We start from the raw sequence: 22,618 nt of genomic DNA, 5'->3' as shown, positions 1-22,618 counted from the left end.
TATAGAATGTCACAAAACTGGCCACAATTGCGGGGGTATCCCTTACACTATTCCCGGAATCATCCTTTATTTCAGAAATAAGATTAGAAGAGCGCTCATTCTTGGCCATCAACGCCAGCCATTTCCCACCCCGATCTGAATTTATATATCGCCTGTGATCCCCCATTCTAACTCTCTGACAGAAGGTGTCCTGGACATGATCACGCCATTCATTAAGAGCAGCCTGCCACGCTACCCGATCCCCTTCCTGACCACTGGAAACATACGAATTTTCTAACTCCACTGACCTACCCTCCAATCTATCCGTCTCTGCCCTATACTTCTTTTTAACCTATGCAATCTTTTTAATGAACACCCCCCTAATATAAGCTTTAAATGAATCCCATAAGATGGGTCCGCAGACTGAGCCGTGGTTCAGTTGAAAATACTCCCCAATCAATTGTTCGACCTCCTCCACCTCGCCCATCTGTGAAAGCCAGAATGGCTGCAGCTTCCAACACCTATATCCAACCTGCCTTGCCATATCAAGATCTACCATAATCGGAGAGTGATCCGAAATTCCACGCGACTTATATTCAACCAACTGAACTCTATTTAATAGGTCCTTCGAGAGAAGCACTAAGTCCAACCTCGAGAAGACCCCATGCGAATCGGAGTAACAGGAAAATTGTTTTCGGTCGGGATACCTAATCCTCCAAGGATCCTCTAGTCCAACCTCATGAACAAATTCCCTGAATTTACTACCTTCGTTTATGGAATGCCCTCCCGGCCTCCACCTATCCAATCTGGAGTCTAAAACCTTGTTAAAGTCACCAATACACATTGTCGACGCTTGAGGGAAGCCTGCCGCGAATTCCACCGCTTTTTTAATAACCTCATAGGAGAATGGGGGGGGGATATAAACTGACAGAATACAGATCTGAACTTGGTCTATACGGCCCTCAATAAATATATACCGTCCACCCGGGTCAATTTTGTAACTACCCAAGGTGAATGCCAGGGACTTCTTAATCAAGATTGTGACCCCCCTGGACATATTGGTGAAAGGAGCGTGAAACACAGGGCCAATCCAGGGCCGCCTTAGGGACTTAGATTTTTCTGCGCTTAAATGAGTCTCTTGGAGGCAAATCACGTCCGCCTCATACTTCTTACATTGCCCCAAGACCGTTGCCCTCTTGACCCTGTCGTTCAGACCCCTAACATTCCATGACAAAAAACGCACTCCCATTCTAGGTCTGCCTTAAATGAAACCTCTCCATCCACAGCCGACAACCTATACTTCCTACCCACATATGATCTATATTCTCTCGGGGGTGACCGGACCATGTAAGCACCCAAACATAGAAAGACAACACTAAACACACCCCACCCCCCCCTCCCCCCCTCCCTGTAGGCCCTACCCTGGGCATACCTACCCTACTGCACCCTCTCCCCCCCCTTATTTTGAGGCTTACACTACTAAACCACACAGAAGACTAAATACAACCCCCTCCCCCCTCCCCCCCTCCCTCCGGCTTATTTAACTTATTAACCGCCTGTAGGAATCGGCCTGGCCTCATCCAGCCCGAGCAACACTATGCAGAACTTAGGTTCCCCGGACATCCTAATAACAGTTATCACCCTCCATTTTAGCTGGCCAACACTTGGCGCTTCCCTGGATGTGAGCGGTCTAGCCATTCCGCCACCTCTCCTGGGGAAAAAAAAATGTTAGACACACCATCAACCGCCACTCTCAATTTGGACGGATACAGCATATTAAATTGAATGTTTAACTCGCGTAACCGAGCCTTGACCATTTTGAATTTCATTCTGTCCCTCTGCACCTCAAGAGGAAAGTCAGGAAAGGTGGATATCTTTTTCCCATTATACGACAGGTCCCCTTTATCCCTTGCCACTCGAAGGAGAGTGTCCCTGTCCTTAAAGTGCAAGAATTTAGCAATGATAGTCCGCGGTAGTGCCCCCGGTGCGGGGGGTCTCCCTGGGATACGGTGGGCCCTCTCAATAGAGAACTGGGGAGAGAAAATATTCCTTCCAAACACCTGGACCAACCAGTCCTCTAAAAACTTTTCGGGCTCACTGCCTTCTACTCTCTCTTCAAAGCCCAGAAAGCGAACATTGCTTCGCCGAAGCCTGCCCTCCATGTCGGTAAGTTTCATCCTCAACTCTCCAACCTGCGAGGAGATGGAATTGATTTGAGAGCTTAAGGGTATAGTCAAGTCCTCTAAAGATGAGATTCGGGTCTCCACCTCAGTCATCCGTTCTCTCATTTTTTCCGCATCTTGCCGGATCAACATGATATCTGACTGGACTTTGCCCAGCTGCTCGGCAAGGCGAGTTTCACATTTATTAATTGCCTCAATAACCTGTTGTAAAGTTATGTCCGGGGTGGCTTGTGCCCCTTCACTCTTACTGGGGGATGATACAGGGGTCACTGAGCGAGACCGGCTCCCAGACTGGGACAAGGCCTGAGTTCTGGCATACTTCTCGAGCCTTGCGGCCGCCGTGCTTTGACCGGTTTTACCCATCTTTAGCCAGCACACAAATTTAGTATTGCACAATACTGCAGTAGTCACTGTCCCGCCGTCACGATGATGTAACATGTGCAGAGACAGTTAGATTTGGGTGTGGTTTGTACTTTAAACTGATATCTATATTGCAGTGTCAAATAAAGCAGTCAGTATTTACCCTGCACAGAAACATTAAAACACCCAAATCTAACTGTCTCTGCACATGTTACATCAGCCCCACCTGCAGTGCACATGGTTTTGTCCACTAGAGAGTTATTGTGCCTTTGCGAGTGAACTAGAATAACCCCCTTAGTCTGGCGCATTCACAGCAGTCTCCTATTAGTATGATAAATCCTTCTTCTATTCACCCGAATTAGTGAACCACTTATGCACAGCATCCTATGTTAACTGTATGTTTTTAATTATATTTGGTGTTGTTTTTTACCCTTTAATCTGCTTGTATTACATAATATTTTTTTTACCCCTATTATATGGGAGTATTGGAACATTTTTAATGGTGAATGCACCAGACTAAGTGCATATTCTTCATCTTTATTCTTACTTTGAGTAGTTGGTGTACTTCTCTATGCACTGTGGGCTGCAATCTCCATAATTCGTTGTGCAAACTATAGAACAAACCTTTCCATTACAAATTTTTTGTACTATATTGCATCTTGTACAACAAAAAGCATCTGAAGTGCTACAGCATCGTGCTTTTTGTACTAGATGTGATGTGATGTGATGTAGTACAAAAAGTACGTACCCCACAAACTTTTTGTGCTGTGCAATCTGATGTGCGCGGGAGCGTGCAGCGCATCGCACCCGAAAAACATGCCATGCGTGGGCAGCTATAGCACTTGATAAACAATCTCAAAGATACAGTGATTTAAAGGATTAAACTGTGAAGAAATGGGAAAAGTTAGTTTTTGTTTTCACTGTAGTGGAGTAACTATTGTATGTGTAAAAATATCCAAATTAAATACGAATATATGTTTGATGAAACTTTTACTACAGATCACCAAACAGAGGGCCACAAGTTACAAATAAAAGTAAAGACGTTTCACTATTAAAAAAAAAAAAAAAAAAGTCTTTAATTATTTTCTGCACTTGTTTTGATTTTTTTTAAATGAACTCTTATTTTATATCTGGATGTGATACTTAGTTGACCAAAAAAATTATGTAAAATACATTACAACAAAGTCTGTTTTTTTGCCATTTTAAAACCATTTTATTTAACATTTTGTGTGTTTGTTATTTGTAGACCTTCTTGACAAGTTTCCAGAAGATGAGGCTAAAATATGCAGAGTATCAACTCCAAGGGAGGACTTCCAAGATGGCAGGGCACCCACTATTGCTCAACTCCTGCAGGAAAAAACTTTGTATTCCTTTTCTGAATGGCCCAAGGTGTGTAAAGCTAATCTCCACCTTTATTGTCTCACTAATTTATATGACAAGCAACATCTCGCCAGGGGCGCTCGTGCGTGCCCCGTAGCTACGGTGCTTTCACCGCTACCCCCGGTGCCCCTCGCTGCCCCGCCGTCCCCCCTATCCCTGCCCTTCTCCCCGAAGTGGAGACGGGCAGAGACTCGCATCGCACTGTTCAGTATTAAAATTTGAAGAATATTTTGTTAGAGTGATGTACCACAACCAAAAGGTTGACATGGCAATTTTCGATTCATGAAAGGGTTGATACGAGTTTTTCATGAATTATGTTTCTCAAAAAAATTTTTTTTTTAGACTTTGTCATACTGACCTTATGATTGTTGACTCCTTTTGGAGTTGATCTAGACACTATCGGCCTCCTAACTAGTGACCTTATGATCCACACCCGTATAGGTCAACACCATATGGTTGACATACATATGGTCAAAATGTTGACTCAAGAAATAGTTTGACATGACAATGGTTGACATGATTCCCCCCCCCCCATTTTTTTGGGACTTCTTCATACTTCACCATACACATGGACTTTGGGAACAGTGAAGTGTGCACCTTTCCCGAAGCATGGCGAGTGAAGGGGTACACTAATTAGGGGTCCGTGTGCTAATGTGTTGACATCATGTTGTCCTTGTCATGTGTCAATCATTTGCTTGTGTCCACCTTTTTCTAGTGTTAACCTTGTACATGCTGACGTATTGACTGTCTACCTAGACGTTGCCTGTGAGCTATACCACCCACATTTATTTGTACAATAATAGGACGACACACAATGATGTTTTATGGGCTTTTAACATTACTGATCTGTAGATAGTGCGAATGTATTACATATAAAATATTAGAGTGCGGTATGTTTTGTAGATATAGCAAAGAAATAACTTTCTGGGAATAATATATTTTATTATCGTTATGAATATAGCCATAGCAATGTATTAGCATTGTGGTTTTTTTTACTATAGTGTTCACCAACATTTCATAAACTATATAAAATAAATGTTGAAAGTAATGAAATAACTATATAGAAAGATAATATTAGATTAGCTCTACAGACACTTAGTAAAACCATATAAATAAAAACTTAACTATTTTCTTTGGTTTGGGTCTATAGTCTCAAAACTATTTACAGATGTGGAAGGCAATTTTAAAGGAGATAAAATAGTTTGACCACAAATATAATTTGTATGATGATGACATGACGGTTTCCTTTCCTATTGTGCAGGATCGAGTGATTATTAACCGGATAGACAATATTTGCCACTCAGTACTTAAGGGCAAATGGCCATCTTCCAGCCAGCAGTTTGAAGCACAGTGCATGGTACCGTCAGTGTTAAACAGTAATCTGTGTCCAAGGAGCAGCTATAGCACTGCAGAAGCACAAAATTCAACATACAGTAATGGCTCTCCTGGATCACATGTGCAGAAGGTGAGATGGGAGATTGATATGTAAAATATATTGCAAAAATGAAACCTTTTTTTCCCTCTTGGGTGTCAGTCCGGGTGTGGTACGCTGGTCTGGCAGTCGGCATTTTGGCGGTCAGTATTCCGACATCGGAATCTCAACTGCCACCACTCGGACAGGGGGGGGTGAGCGCATCGAAGCCCCTTGTGGATTTGCTTCACTTGCCACAGGTTCTAGTCTCCCTCTATGGGGGAAGTGGACCCCTACGAGAGAGAATATCCTCTGTCAGTTGGAATCCCCACTGTTGGGCATTTAAAAGTCCGGACAATGTATGTTTAAATTGATAATATAGAACAATGATGTCAATTTTCCAATGTCCATGCTACTTTTGTTAAAATTATTGTACTTGTAATCAACTTGTGAATTGTGACTTACGGTGTTTCAATAGAACATGTTTAAAGAAAAAAAAAAAAAATTGGGATTCCGATGTCTGTATACTGACCATCAGATTCCTGGCTTGGGTTGGGGGTCCACAACCAAAACAAATTATTTTATGCCCAAAGTGAATAGGCATAACCAGTGCTGGTGGCTGCCGGTCATAAAATGTAAGGAAAATTAGAACCACAGCTATGTTCACCACCACATAACTGAACCTGAGGGTGACAGTTAAGCACAATTTACTTTATTTGTTTATTTATCCATAAGAATGACAGGGGGGGCCTTGAACAAATGCTAGTATTCTAGGGTGCCCTGGTCAAGAAACATTGGGAACCACCTGCATATCCTTTCCCTGGTACTTTCAAACAGAGATCTCGCATGCAAGCATAAGATGAAGATTGATAGGAAAGTGGAGCATAGACCCTAGTCACAAACGTGTATTAAAATGTGCAGGTCTTTGACCAAGTCTTTGCAATGAAGCAAACACAGCCGTTCGATATTTGATTGGTCTATGAATTTACTTAAAATATTTACTTGATTTACTTTAAAGAAAGGATTATGACTGTGGCCTAGATTGTGTTAACAAATTTATTAAATATTTTCTATTTGTCCAAAACTGTATGTAGAAAAATTATATTCAACCAAAGTGCACTTGAGAATAAAATTAGTAATGGTTTTCAAAGTTCCAATAGGGTTTAAGCTTAAAAACTGTATTTGCATATAAACTGTACATAGATGCTATCACCTTTTTTTCCTAATTACAATCATAGGACACAGGAACGAATGCCACATTTCCAAATGATGACCGGAAACATAGGCGGCCATTTGAGTTTGAGAGCGAAAGGCCAGATGCCAAGCCCAGAGGAGCGCAACATCTCAGCACTTCACACGGAAGAACCACAGCAGCATTGAATGGATGGAGAGAGACTGCCATGGAACTTTGTAGAGAACAGTCTGCAGGAGGCAGCTCTGGCTATTCCATCAATAGCAGCACAGGAAAGATGGCTGGCATGAGTGGGTTACAAAGTTCTTTAGGATTAGACTTGTCAGGAATCTTGCAGGCTGGGCTCATCCATCCTGTCACTGGACAGATTGTAAATGGTAATTTACGGAGGGAGGAGTCTTCCCTGCGAAGGAGAAGAGGAAGAAGAAAAAATGTTGAGGGGATGGATCTGGTGTTCATGAAAGACAGGGGACTGCATGCAGGAATTGTGGTAAGAGGACATGGCTGTAATAAACACCTTTTAAGCTCCTTTAGTTAAGATTTTTACAGCTGAGTAGAACAGATTGGTGATTATTTGTTATTTTGTTTCTCATTTTTCTGAACATTGCTACCATGGGTTGCTTGAGTGGTAAGAAGGAACTGGCACTCAGTGTAAGGAAAGCTAGGCCTTGCTTCTTAGGGTTTGATTTTAGTTGTCATTTTTTTCTTTATTTTTCCTTTTGTAGATGTGTGCTGTGATACTCGGCATACCTCAGGAGAGCGGTGGCAGCAGTGCAGTGAGGATTGGAGGCTTCTACCCAGAACAGTCGGTCAAGCCTTGGACTGTTTTGTTCTGTACTCCCTGTCCAAGGCTTTCCAAACTGTTTTAATGTAGAAGAGTAGCATAGTGGTTTTGGCCAACTGTGCCACAGGATCATTCAATACTATGATGTATACTGCTGTAGCCCCGAAAGTCAAGCACCTGCAGCTCATAGAAAAGCATTAGGCAACATATGGCACAACATTGTGGTTCCTTGCTGCACGTGCGACTTGCTTATATCTGTAGTTCCCATTTCTGCATATGATCCACCAGCTATGTTTTAGGAGTTTTCCAAATCTCTTCTATCAGATCCAAAAAGATTTGAATACTATGAAAATGTAACTGTGGGAAAAATACTTTAGGGTGGATACTCCTGTGATGCAGGTCCCAGGGTTGAAATCCATTGGAGACCAGCTTTACAGGAAGCTGAAGGGGCACAGAATGCAGCTTCAAGGGTTTCAACTATAGTGACCAATTGAGTAGAAAAAAAAAATCTGAGAAACTGCAGAAAAATCGTGAAAACCATCCATTATTCGCGACTGATGTTATTTCCACACCTAATTGAATACCCACCAGATTAAGGGGGTTATTCTAGTCCATTCTTTCTGACAAAATCCTTCTTAGATGGACAAAACCATGTGCACTGCGGGTGGGGCAGATGTAACTTGTGCAGAGAGAATTAGATTTGGGTGGGGTTTTACTTCAAAGTGAGATCTATATTAAGGTGTAAAATCATGCAGTCAGTATTTTCCCTGCACAGAAACAAAATAACTCACCCAAATCTAATTCTCTCTGCACATGTTACATCTGCCCCCCTGCAGTGCACATGGTTTTGTCCATCTAAGAAGGATTTTGTCAGAAAGAATGAACTAGAATAAACCCCTAAGTGATGTATAAGACTCATCAACGCTTTTGCTGCTAGTAGAATTGTATATAAATTTTACGCTTCTCCGTTCAGGGTCTGCGTGATGAATCTACTGCACTTGGCTCTGCTCATACAGATGGTTCTGCCCCTGCACAGTCTGTTACTGCAGCCATGAAGATACAGTCGGAGAAGGTGATTCCTAACAAAAGCCTCCTTGAGTGGCTACGGCAGCAGTCGGACTGCACAATAGACATACCAACATATGGAGGTGTAAGTAGATGAATTGGTTTTTTTATGTAATTTTTTACCTTCACAGTCAAAAGGGAGTGACTTGAAGCTGCACATTTTTGTATATGGAATATTACACTTTCTTTTTCGTCCACAAAGGGGCACAGGAGGCCTTACAGCAGGTATAGGCTGGCTAGAGAGGCAGGTACCAAAGGTTAATTTTAAATTCCCACAAGGTCTAGTCCCCTATACCCTGCCCCCAACCTCAGGACCATCAGTTTTCTTTTGTTGCCAGGCAGGAGCAGACACCTTTTTTATAAGAGGCTGCCTATCTGCCAAATTTCCTTTATTTGTTTACATTTTTTATATTGTCTTTAAACAACTGCGATGAGCGGCAGTAGAGAGAACATAATTGCCCTGCACAGCTGCGAACGTCAGTCTGTGCATTACCACACGGAGCCTCACGCTAGCCAGGAACGGAGCCGGGGCTAAGTAAAACAGGGTTCCTGCACCCACGGAGCCCGACTAGCGGTGAACCCCCTAGGTCTCCACACATGAAGCAGTGACAGAGGTTGTCCAAGTGGTAGGTAGCAATCCTTGAGTCAGAAGGTGGGTCCAGGAGTGAGGAAATACCTGACACATTACACTACTGGCTGTAGCTTTATCAAAGGTGATAAAGCTATTGCCAGTAGTGGGTGCTCCGGATTGGCCATGTCTGCTGTGATACACAGATCTCCTCAAACTATCCACTGATGTGCCCTGGCTTCTCCCAACACATCCAGATCTTTTGTCCCAGGTCCCCTGTTTACATCCAGACCTCACCTGCTCACTTTGAAATTAGGTTGTCCTCCCTCAAGGTTCACGTATCGGCCCTTTCTGGGGGTTTTCAGCGGCAGCTTGCTGCCTTAACGGATGTCATAACTTTTCTCCACAGTGTCCTTCATGTCCAGCCTCCTTTTGTGGCTCTGGTGGCTCCATATGATCTTTCCTTGTACTTCGGGCCCTCCAATCTGCTCCCTTCGAACCATTGGACTCAGTTGACCTCCATGACTTCAGTCGAAGACTCTGTTACTCTTAGCCATTTCCTCTGCTTAAAGAGTCTCTGACCTAAGTGCCTGTTGGTGGCGCTTGCCCATTCTGGTGTTTCATCCGTATAGGGCAGTCCTCCACACTAGCTTGGGCTTTCTGCCCAAGGTTTTCTCACAAGAAATTGTTGACCCGGCATCCAGAGGAGGTCTCCAAATCTATGCTGACTGGATTAGGGATATTTGCAGATGTTTCCCTGTTTGTCCTGGTGGATTCTAATAAATGGGGCTGACCAGATTTTAAGCAGACCTTGACCAGGTGCCTCCATTTGATGGTTCACTGTGCCTACTTGGTGGCAAATATTTATACCCCTGCATGGGCTACGGCTCATTTTACTAGAGCCATTGGTGCTTCTTGGGCAGCTTGCTTGGGGGTGGGCTTCTGCTGCACAGCTGTGTAAGGCAGCTACCTGGTCTTCTGTCCAGACCTTTATCAGTTTGTATGTGTTTGACACCTTTGCATCAGCCTTTGGGCTTAAGGTCCTTAGAGCAGTCCAGGAGCATCCCCACCCTTAACGGGTCAGCTTAAGGATGCCCTACTGTAATGCCTCCTGTTCCCCCTAGTAGTCAAGAAAGAAAATAGGATTTATTACCTTGGTAAATCCTTTTTCTTTGACTCCATAGGCCCCATATGGAGTCAAAGAAAAAGGATTTACCAAGGTAATAAACAGGAGGCAAGTTAGTGATGTGTAACCATTTCCTCTCCCAGTGTGCCTGTATGATGAGTACGTCCATCCATATTGTTCCTGCTTATGCCTTGGGCTTGCTATGAAAACTGTTGGGCTTGAAGTTGGTGGTGGGGTATAAGGGACTGGGAGACTAGGGGTGGGATGCACTAGGATCCCCCCAATCCCCTCTGCCGTCTACCGCATTGATACTAATCGCATATGATCTAACATTTGCGATAAGTATAGCCAAGGGCAGCTCTTGCGATAAGAGCTGCCCTTTGCGAAGCAGCCGGCGGGGGGTGAGCTTGTCCCCACGGCTCCCCCCTCCTTATCTGCCTGGCAGCCCCCTGCTCAAATGGCTGCAGGTACTGCTGGGCTCCACCTCCTCCAGGAAGTCGCTGGTCCAGGCAGCACAGCAGGAGGCTGCCTTGGACATCAGGTGAGGGGGGCATGCGGGGTGGCGTGGGATGCAGTAAAAAGCCCAAAGCCTTTTGCGGGCGATACACCCCGCAGCGGAAACCTGGCATGCAGGTTTCCTGTATACCAAAATGCAGTATTAACCCCAATAAAGGGGTTTTTACCTCATTTTTGCTTTAGTGCAACCCGGTGCCTACTTCTCCAGCCAGCCTATACCCACTGTAATGACTTCTGTGCCCCTATGGACTCAAAGAAAAGGATTTACCAAGATAAATCCATAAATCCTATTTTTTCTGGATGTGAACTCTGCTGAATAAAACCTCATTTGCTTGTTCATGTGCATTTTATAAAATAAATTCCACCAGCAGAATGCTTGCTAGATGAGTTCTAACCATCATAATGCTACACCACTATATTGCCTGTGTATTTCCTACAATCCTGCTGTCTTGTAGAGTTTTTCAGAGAAACCCAAGCCGAGACGGCAGCGTTGCAAAGACCCTAGTAAACTGGAGGTTAACATCCTCACTGGAGAGGAGAGGATCCCGATTATCAACAAGGACACAGGACGAAGGGTATGATCACTACTGCATTAACCAGAGCTATAATTTTTCTTGCAAAGAAAATGGAATGTAATACACAAAAGTCAATCACATTTATCTTGTATTCATAAACATTTTATTTAGATTTAAAATCGTTAAATGATTTAAACCTAATCCAAAGACTACGGGAAAATATATGTAATGATTATGCTAATAAAATATGTAAAATTATTCTTTAATAGTTAATTTGAAAGAAATGCACCAAAAGTTTAAAAAAATTGTATTTTTACATGATAACCCCTGAGAGCAACAATTCGGTCTGAGTATAGCTAGTTTTGAGACTGACACAAGTATTGGTTTTAACAAAGTTTGATGCTCCAGTTTTTTTTTAGACCTTTTTGCCAGATTTGTTTTGATGGTATACTAGAGTAAAATTACAAGCATTTGATAAGTGTCAAAGGGGCAGATGCATTAAGCCTTAAAAAGAGTTATCCTTTACTTGTGCTTAATAAAAGTTTACACTTTTTTTCAAGAAAACTCTCACTTCCTGTCAGAGTTCAAACATTTTAGCTTTTCTACCTGTGCTTTGCTTGGAGGCCATCTTCTTGGCAGGTGAATTAACAAGTGAGAGGATCAGTGTTAGTTTCTCTGTCATTCTGTTTTCATTTTGTTTTAAGAACAGCAGTATTTAATTTAACCTAATTATTTCTGCATTTCTGTGCTTGGCCTTCTTCAGAGAAGGAATCTAAGCCATGCATGGCTGCCATGCAGGCCATGCTAAATGTAATTTTATTATGTTGGTGCCTCATCTTTGTCTGTCCATTTTGTGATGGTATATGTGACAATTGTGTAAGCATATCACTGGCAGACAAGCTTCCTCCTTTTGTTTCACTGTTCAGCTATAGATTTTTCCTAGTCATAGTAGCTTAGATTATCTGCTGAATCAGGGTGACTGAATCCTTTGTTAGTATTGCTACTAGAGAAAAAGTCTCCAGGAGACAGGGCAAACAGGTTGTTCACGCAGGCCCTCTTATGGGCCTTTCCTCCCTGTATAAAGGCTTTTGGACAACCAAAAGGGCTGTGTGCCCAGTTGGATGAATGATAAAGAACCTACCAACTGGGCCCTGTTAGGACATGTTCTGAAATATTTGATCTGTTCAGGGTTTCTGTCACTCTCACCTGTCATCTTTGCTATACTATATGTATATTGACCACCTTCAGGGTTTTAGCCAGCATAGTAAAGTGCCCTGCTCCTGGTAATGGGGCTAAACTCCAGAGTGATGTCAGTTTCTCCTATTTGCATTCTGAAAAACTACATTTTATGTTAAAACAAGCTCTTGTTTATACAAAAGTACTGCAATCCAGTATAGATACTACAGTAGCTTAATGGTAAAAGAGTTTAAGATGGCCACCATACTGTAGATCATCATCAACAGAATTTTTGCTGGTCTTGGGTATAGTACTGTAATGCTGCAAACACACGGGGTGACAGAAGCTTTGTGCTCAGCACACAGTGATGCACCAGTGATATGTGTTGAGTGATCTGTCACTGTCCGTGTTCTCAATTGAGAGAACACTTGCGATGACCAGATTTATACTGCATGCATTAAGAATCTAGTCAAGCGATAGCAATGCGCCCGACTGCGCTTTGCCGTCGCCCATACACACAGAGCTATTAGTGCTTAAGTTTTAAGTGATCTAGTCAGATTGCTTAGAAATGTGGCTGTAATCCCCTGTGTGTCTGCCCCATACATTTTTAAAGCAGCCTATACTGACTTAGTTTACTAGGCAGCTGGTCCAGTAGGATATTGGGGGGGCATAGCAGATTTACAGTGTCTAGGTAGACGGTTATTAGATTGACTTGCATTAGGTCGATAGGGACAAAAGGTTGACCTGTAAAAAGTAGACTGTGTGTAAGGGAGACAGCGTCTAAAAATCAAATGACAATGGACGTCACAAGTTTTTATAGGGATTTTTGGGTGTCCTTTTGTATGTTTAAATATGTGACCGCAATCCATGGAAACCTATACACTCGCTCCGCTCACCACCTTTTACTGGGTTAGTCACTTGGATATTAAATTAGGGAAAAGTTGGAAAAACATGTAAATAAAACCCCCCAAATCTTGTTTTGATCTTTTGTACCTGTTGACCATTTGACACCGGCCTATTAACTATCGACCAATAATCCGGGCACCCACTGTGCAGTACACATAATCAGCAGTGCTCCTAACACTACTCCGAATTGTCATTTTTTATTGCGCTTACATTATGCTTATTAGTAAAAAAATGGATAATCGTAGGCGCTGTATCCTCACTGTATACACCGTACAGTAAATTATATCCTCACGTCCAGATGTTCAAAATAGGACACTGTTAACTGACCTGTACTCAGTGCCCTATATGCACATCAAGGTTTCTTTATTCCTCCTTCTGATCAACCCGACAGTTATAGAGCATACACCACACACTCTGGAACAACTGAAATTGAACTCACCCGGGGTCAATGCCCTATGTTCCTTGAAAGGTATCTTTAAACCAGTTCGACATATAAAGGGTACCACCGATAGAGGTCCAATCCAATTTGGTGCAAAAAGTAGACACTTTATTGTTCATACAAAGTTCCAAAATATTCAATAAAAGTCTATTAAGGTTGCTCTCCGGATAGGAGAGCAACCCTGAAAAACTCGCAAGCACCAGGTGTCTCCCCATTTTTTATGGAATTTTAATAGACTTTTATTGAATCTTTTGGAACTTTGTATGAACAATAAAGTGTCTACTTTTTGCACCAAATTGGATTGGACCTCTATCTGTGGTACCCTTTATATGTCAAACTGGTTTAAAGATACCTTTCAAGGAACATATGGCATTGACCCCGGGTGAGTTAAATTTCAGTTGTTCCAGAGTGTGTGGTGTATCCTCTATAACTGTCGGGTTGATCAGAAGGAGGAATAAAGAAACCTTGATGTGCATATAGGGCACTGAGTACAGGTCAGTTAACAGTGTCTATTTTGAACATCTGGACGTGAGGATATAATTTACTGTACGGTGTATACAGTGAGGATACAGCGCCTATGATTATCCATTTTTTACTAGTGTATCTCTTCAGGATTCTAGGAGTCCTGGGATTACTTTGTGGCAGCAGTATCTGGGGCGCGGTCATTATTCTGTAATCTTGTTATACATTACATTGCTTATGTTGAGGACCAGTGTTTAGCACCACTGTTTGGGGAGTACAAGGTGTACAGATTATTAGTAAAAGCAGGGCTCTAGAAAAGTGCACTTGTAGATCTGCTAGTCATTTTGAAAAAGTTGATATGTTTTTTTAAGGCGGGTTAACATTTTTAGCGATGTTAACAATGATGCATATCTTTGTAATATATATTTATATATAGAATTGCATTTACTGTTTTTATTTTATTTACTATTTTCACATTATCAAAATTCTTAATTTTCATCAAGTATTCTTTAGTAAGTAATGTAGGTATTTTTTCTTTTCTTGTTTTCTGTGCTCAGGGGTTTCTGCCTGAAGCGAAGTTCGGCAGGGTATTGACAGAGCCCATTCTACGTGAAACAGGGCCAAGGAGGAGAGGAAGAAGACCTCGCAGCGAGCTTATAAAGTCTCCAGGAGTGGTGGGATCTGATTCCTCATCATCAGGCATGAACCCACTTTTTATGAACGGCCTTATAGCTGGAATGGATATAGTTGGTTTGCAAAACATGAGGAACATGCAGGGTATTCCACTAACAGGGCTGGTGGGATTTCCTACTGGATTCGCAACAGTGTCTGCCAATGAGGACGTAAAGAACACATTGAGTATGTTGCCCATGATGCTCCCCAGTATGGCTACCATGCCTCAAATGTTTGGCGTTGGTGGAATCATCAATTCTCACATCTCCTCCTCTGTGCCAACATCTCTAGGAAGCACAATAAAAGGTGGTGCCACTCTTACAGAGAAAGCTACTGAGGACAAAGACACCAGCCAAGAAAGCTCACAAGATGCAGCACCTGCAGATAAATCTGTAGGTACCACCTTTAAAGAGCAGTCAGAATCTGCAGTGACTACAAGCAGCTCTGTAGCTTTTAACCCATTCCTTATTCCTGGCATGTCCTCAAGTCTACTATATCCTTCCATGTTTCTGTCGCCAGGCATTGGCATGGCAATACCAGGCATTCAGTCAACCCGCTCTACAGATGCAGGTGGTCATGAACCACAACGTAGGAGAAGGAAGAAGGTAAAGGATGATCCCCAGACTTCTGAACCAGAGTCTGTGCCCTTTACAGAACCCACGGACCACGAGCAACGGTCTCCCAGTGCACAGAACTGTGTAGATACAAGTGAAGCACCGGCATTTGAGAAAGATGAGGACAATTCTGGTTTAAAAGAGACTCCGGACAATAGCATTTAGAACTTTACCCTCAGAAATTTTGACTTGTGAGTTCTTTCTCTCAGAAATATTTCTAACTCTCTGGAGTGTCCATCAGTAAATTCTACCTAAACATTTCCCCTTTCTCCTTTCTCTGCGTGGTATATCTGTCACAGCTTGTCTCTCGTGGTAGACAACACCACAATACGTTGCTGTCATGGGAAAGCTAAACATATATTTTTCAGGGTTTTTTGTTTGTTTTGTTTCCATTCCATAGATGGATTATATAACTTTTATTTCTGTTCCACTTACAGACTTCTCCCTTGACTTAATTTAAGGGCACAGTGTAGCACAAGGCCTTAAAGCAGCAATCCCTTCATCCAAAGAGAGGCTTTTGGCCAAGTCAGAACTGATGCTGACACAAACAATTCAGATGGTTAGCTAGTAAATATACAGTTTCTGTTTGTATGTATGTGTTTACCAGCTGCACAGAATCCTCTCAAATAAACTGCTGTAGATGTCATAAAAAGTAACATCTACAAAGAAGTGGGGATATAAAAAAAGGACAATTATTATTTTGTTATTTTAAATTCAAGCTTGGCATCCAAAGTTGGGAGATTTTAGATCTCAATAAGCAAAGGGAAAGGGGTGTTGGAAAATAAAAGGGTTAAACTGCACTCCATAGGATGCAAGGCAAACTCCTCTGCTATATGGTATAACTTCTTTTAGCAGAGTTAGAATAGAAGTGCCCATCGCACAGGACAATTAGATTTCCTGTCTGTGTTATGCTTGGTATGAGGGCAGGCATATGTGCAGATTCATTAAAAAATAGATGTATATTTCTTTAAAAAAAAGAATAGTATTTTTCTTAATTAGTTTGAACAAATGTATTATGTACACTAATACTGAGCGGAATGTGTTTATTCAAAGATGCAAGTTCATTGGGTTGTTTTGTCAGAAAGCCCGTGGTGGTTCACGTTTTAACATATTCTGTGAATTTATTTTGTTTGTGTTCGTCTTTTTCCCAGCTGCTTAGGTTAAAAGTCACACAGCTGATTTAGACCTGGCAAAAACATTGACTTTTTTTTTTTTTTACTCCAGTACATTTAAGCAATAAGATGATGTGCAGTAATTCTGAACATTCATGGTGACAGCAATGTACATTTTTACTATTATTAATAACGTATTAGTTAAAGCCACATCACTACAGCTTTAAAGTATGCTTTAATTATCACGCTTAATACATTCTTTCAAGAGTGGAATTTGCGAGTCTTGCCACATTGTATCATAGACTGTTACAATCTTGAGGCTTTTTTGTATGCAGATTACCCAGAATCTAAAAAGTAAAATTTAAAATATGTTTATAATGAAGTAAAACTCTTTGGGGAAATCAAATAAGGCTGATAATCCATGGCCCCCAATTCAGTTAGCAGGGATATCCCTGTGCATAAAACCACGGAGCAGAACTTTTTCTCACAGTTTCAGGAGCAACAATGCAAAGTCTGCAATAAGGACAAGCAGGAAAACCTAGAGATTCAGCACTGTACACAGAATAAATATGTTAGCCGACGTTAACCAAGTGTTTAATGCATGAATTGCTCCAGACAGCAGCACACTCCAAGGCTATTTGGATTCCCCCATATATGTTTGTTTGCAGTTTTTTTGTAGTGTTGTTGCTTGGTAGTAGAGAAAAAATTACAAAAACTGCATATGGAAAAAACATTATGCCACAATTTAAAAGTTATTCCCCCTCTAAATCATAACTACCCATCTTTAAATTGAGACTAAAATTTTGATATCAATTGGTATATTGGTAGAGATCATTGTTGAGATTTTTTGTTTGTTTTCCTTTTATTACTTCAAATGTATTTTTCTTTATATTTTTGTTTTATATTTTTTGTAGCTAGCAAAGACTTTTACAAACTAAGTGGAAGGAATAGGCAATGTAGCACAATGTAATAGGCTGAGTTTGATGGTTGTTCTAGTTCAGCACTATCTAGAGTGACAGATATTTCCTGTCCTTCCTATACAGTAACTTTTGAAAGACTTGCCTTAAATATTAAGCACCCTTATACACATAAGGCACTTTCTCCCATTCAACCCCCAGTTACCCACTCTCCTTTAATTAAAAGGCGCACTTGATGATCCAAATGTCACCTTATTTTGAAGTTAACAAAGGCATTGCCTAACGTTAAACAAATTTATATAAATATATAGAGATTTATGACGTTATTAGGTAGGATATCACTGTAGAGTAGTAAAAGTTATAAACTGATGCATCAACAAATTCTTAGAAGAGAGGGGCTGCTGCTTTAATCTGGCACACGTTTTTTTCTCACCCCAATGCTGTAACCTGTTGCTGAATGTTAATGGTAAAATGAACACTAAAGGACCATGCTGGACCAGTAGTAGCAAACCCCTTGAATGTTAATTGGCCTGTTGTATTCTAAACAAATATGTAAACCACAATCTGTACCTAAATTAAGCACAGGAATATCAAGTGCTATGTATTCCTTTTTATTATTTAGAAGTATTCACATATTTTATTATGGTTACTAGTCTGGTTGCATAGATGCAAATTATATATCTATAAATATTGATTGAACAACATATTCATTTTTTCTTATAAAAAAAAAAAAAAGAAAAAAGTAAATAGAATGATTTTGTTCTTGAGTAGGTAATGACATAAAAGCATAAGTGCTGTCTTATATTTTTTTAAACCATTACAGTTGATGTGTGTAATGTTGCGATTTCGGTCTCACATCTACGCAGGTGCTTTGTAAACTCAGTTTAATTAGTTTTTGCACAATGTTGCTTTTAATTACATTCGTCACCATGCATTTTACAGTCAAATTTTACAACGCAACCAACTGGGAAAATGAATAACGGCCTAGTGCAGGAGTTAGGCAGATTTAAGATCAATTTACAATTCATTTTTGCTACATGCACCATGTTTGTAAATCATTTTTGCCAATTTGGCTGTTGAAAATTAAGCACACACTGTGACAGAGAGTCTATAGTCAAGGATGCATAACATGCCCTAAGAATGTGTATATTTCTCATACTATACATACAAGGCAATATTACTTTTCAGCTTTATACTTAAGATACCTATAACATTCCTCCCAACTGTCACTATTCCAGCGAGCATGCCCCAAAAATGATGAACATGGTTGTGTATCGAGGCCATGCCCACACAGCCATGGTTATGTTCCCGCCCACCAGAGGCTACGTCCCTTTTTAAGGGTCCCGTTTCGAGGAAGCCAGAAGTTGGGAGGTATGCTACAGTATTTGACTCCATTGTGTACTATTCCAACCTGGCTCTCTCGGTTTGTCTGAGAAACAACCGTAGTACAGCATAGGCACGTATAAACCTATTCAAATGTTGGCCTCCTGAATATGACGGTGGTGGCAGAAGTTGGACTTGTGCAAAAATGGACTAATAAAAGGCCACTACACAAATATCTAGACACTGATTATGATGGTAACTTTGCTCAAAACTCTCATCAGGCTATGTATTTTTTGATTAATTAACATTTTGGAATAATTCTGTTTCTAAAATGTCTTAAGTGTTTGGGGCTAATGGTTTTTCAGTGACAATATATATTTAGCGCATACTTTTGTTAAGGAAATTGCTAGGAATAGGTGAGAAGCAATGCCTAATAACTGCTGAAGTCTGCTTAAATTTTTTTGTTATAAGCAGTCAATGACACACATATATATATATATATATATATATATATATATATATATATAGTGTGTCTTGTAAACAAATAAATTGTTTGATTTGAGCTCTAAAACTGTAACTGGTACTTGTAGTTCCACAGTAGCCATTTGTTGTCTAGTCTTGCTCTGGAGACTCTCTGTTACAAAACTGTGCTTTGGCCACAACAGTAAGCATTTACCCACGTTAATTTCCTGCTACAGGAAATAATTTATTTACTCTTCATTTTACAATGATTTATTTTATCAGGTGTTCTGTGTCCCTGATAGAACAAGACTTTAGAATTTGATAGTCTTCATAAAACCGCTAAATGGGTCAAATGTAGTGTATTTTCTAACATGCCACTGACCGTGCTGAGTTGCTTCAAAATCATGTTCTATTAGGTGCTCCAAAAAGACTAAATTGTTTGGATGCAGTTTGGCTGCTCAAATCTTTTCTTCAAAGGCTTCAGTGATTATTGTTTATTCTTATTTAGGAGTAAAGAAGTGTTACTTTGTTCTTACTAACACTATTGCTTGTACTTCAGCAGTGTAAAGATTACTGGTTACTGAATACCTATACACATTGCAGCTAAGAACCCTGTCTCACTGTTAGTTTTCCACATATACAGGATACATTTCACAGGACATAGAAACTGTCTATACCTATGTTACCGCAGCCAGTCACAGACTGCAGTATGTCCTGAAAGCTGTGTGTTAACATACATATGGTGATTCACTCCTGATATTGTCCTTGCAATCAACAAGGTAGAAACTGCGCTTTTTGGTGGAACGTTAAAGAACACTTGTTTTTACACAGAATTACACATTTGGTACCTCTTGCATGGTTGCTTTAAGTGTTTTGTCTCTGTCCGATAACAAACACAGCCAGGCTTTATGGAATCTACTACAGGTGGAGGACTTGTATATGTAATGCATATTTAGAATGTTTGCAGTAATGTGTCACTGCCTGGCTGGCTGGCTAGATTTTATGATACTTTAAAATAACATTTCTGTAGGTACCTAATTTTCTTGAACTCTTTTAGAAGATTGGCTACTCTTGTTGCATGTAAAAGTGTGTATATGTGTGTGTATATATGTATATTTATATATGGACTATTTAATCTTTTCAATGCAATATTTGAATATGTGTTTGTCTACATGCATTGAGTCAAACATAAATATGTATGTTAATGTAATTTATAGTGGTTTAGATGATAGGATTACACTCATGTTTGCCTTACGTTCTATATTTTTATCTTGAAGAGGGTAATGCTACCTAAAGTGTACTTTAGGTAATGATTAAGAGTATAAATAGTCCTTTTCTCCTAGCTCAGGCACGTCCAAACTCTGTTCCTCTAGCTGTTGTGAAACTACACATCCCAGCATGCCTTGCCATAGTTTTAGCAAAAACTGTGGCAAGGCATGATGGGACTTGTAGTTTCACAACAGCTGGAGGGCCATAGTTTGGACAGGACTGTCCTAGCTTATATACTTAGAATGCTCAACTACTACAGATATGTATTTTAGCGTTTTCATTACTTTTTGTATTTTTTACTCATGCATTTAGCAATCCAAAGTCCAGGTATAACACACAACAGCCATGCCTGTTGTGTATCATTCTGAGCTGGGGCTTCACACTATATAGAGCTGAAGGCCAAAGCAATTAATAGGAAGTTGACACAGGGCAGGTACAACCGGGTTTCTGACCAAAGGTTTCTATGCAGACAGTGGCACACAGCTGGAAGTTTTCAATCTTCAAAAACAGCTCACGGGAAGCTAATTTAGTGACTGAAGTATTTGCCATCAACTATAATGACACTATAATTTAAACATAATTATCATAAGCTTTTGAAACAAAAAATGTAAATGTAGACTTTATGTTTAGTCAGCCCATCTCTGCTTCCTTCTAGGTACCAGAAAAGAGGATGCAGTATTGGTAGCACTTGTTTGATCTCATAGTTTCAATTATGGGAAAATAAGACCTAGAACAGATTAGATGTCGGCTAACTTGTCTTCTCTATATGACAAAGCATTGGAACTGTTTACTTTTGCAATTTGCAACTCTATGCAAATGAGCAACTATATTGGCATATTTATGTAGCAGTTTAAAATGAAGAGACCAGCGCAAACATCACATCATTCAGTCATAAAGTCATAGTTCTCCGGTTAGTATCAGGTGTGGCTGCTGCTATATTCAGAGTGTGGAACTTTATGTTCATCAGCGTGTCTATTGACTGCTACAGCACCCCAAGGTTCTCTCCGCATTGATGATAGGTCTGCTGTGTTCCATCGCAGCTGTAATGCTATCGCTTATACATTGATTACACCGGTCCAGTGTTAGCAAATTCTGATCACATTCTAGTGATAATCTGTATGTAAGGTGTTTTAGTTTTTTTTATACGCACAAAAGTTGTATATTAAAGGATATATGTATATACATTCATGCACACACATATACCATTATTAAAAAAAAATGCATTGAAAATTGGTGATAGAACATTTTTAACGTGCACTGCAAAAATGTTAATATGGATAAATTGCCTCGAATGCAGGAAAGTGTTACAAATATTTTATGCTAATCTCGACTTCATATCAATGACTATATATAGTGTAGTTTTGTTTATTTTTTTTTCCTTTTTATAGTGTTACTAATTTATCAGAATGGTCCAGATGTGTCTACAACAAGCCTAACATTTCAGCAGCTGACTTATTTATTTAATTTTTTTTTTTTTTTCTGTTTGGTCACTTGTCTTTTATACACTTGGGATTATTAATGATGTATATGTTGAAATTGAGACCTTGAAAGACTATGTTAACTGTGCAAGCAACTGATTTGTTTTCTTCATCCTGATGCTGACATCTGGGTCTTTATTACATAAAAATGCTGTTGATAATCTGTGTTCTGTGACACTCTAATATGTGTTGGTATGTGTTTTGATTTTTGGGTTTTTAAACTAAAGAAATGTGATCTAAATTGTAAGTGCTTCTATGCAGTCTTTAGAGAAAACTACTTTGTCTTCTATAAAAACTATAATTCACAGTAAAGGAAACCTGAAGGTTTGATCAGGTGGCGCATAATACAAAGAGATACACAAATTCCATCTCCAATACACATGATTTTTCTGTATTCTTGTTGTGTTTAAGTAATTTAATACAATGTGATACAACATTCAATGAGAATACTCGACATGTGCATCCGGTTTAGTATTCGCTGCACAGTCGCCGTGGTCCGGAGGGCTGGAGAATCCACTGCCAGCCCTCCCTGTCACCGTATTCAATGCTGTAGGGGCTTGCTGCCCCTGACGGCGATTCTTAACCCCTGCAACAGCGGCAGGCAGGGAGATGGAAGCCTCCCTGCCTGAGTCGGACACTGTGGGGGAGAAGGAGGGCTCCCGGGGACACAAGCAGCAGCAGCTGCCCCCGGGAGAGCTGGCAGGGGACT

At 40.5% G+C, this 22,618-nt stretch overlaps 1 protein-coding gene across 4 annotated transcripts in view; it reads left to right on the top strand.

Annotated features, from left to right (window-relative positions):
• Window positions 1-22,152, top strand: part of CHD6 (chromodomain helicase DNA binding protein 6) — a 130,925-nt gene extending 108,773 nt beyond the window's left edge. For all 4 annotated transcript variants that reach the window (XM_083147650.1, XM_083147651.1, XM_083147654.1 and 1 more), the window contains 6 exons: window positions 3,769-3,911; window positions 5,164-5,367; window positions 6,552-6,995; window positions 8,263-8,439; window positions 11,020-11,139; window positions 14,620-22,152. In XM_083147650.1, coding sequence (XP_083003776.1) covers window positions 3,769-3,911; window positions 5,164-5,367; window positions 6,552-6,995; window positions 8,263-8,439; window positions 11,020-11,139; window positions 14,620-15,513 — 1,982 coding nt within the window. In that variant the 3' untranslated portion in view covers window positions 15,514-22,152. The remainder of the gene's footprint in view (window positions 1-3,768; window positions 3,912-5,163; window positions 5,368-6,551; window positions 6,996-8,262; window positions 8,440-11,019; window positions 11,140-14,619) is intronic.
• Window positions 22,153-22,618: the final 466 nt, after the last annotated feature.

The sequence above is a fragment of the Crinia signifera genome, chromosome 6, assembly GCF_055691185.1.
Source record: "Crinia signifera chromosome 6, ASM5569118v1, whole genome shotgun sequence".
Lineage (NCBI taxonomy): Eukaryota > Metazoa > Chordata > Amphibia > Anura > Myobatrachidae > Crinia > Crinia signifera.
This window is presented reverse-complemented; position numbering and strand designations above follow the sequence as displayed.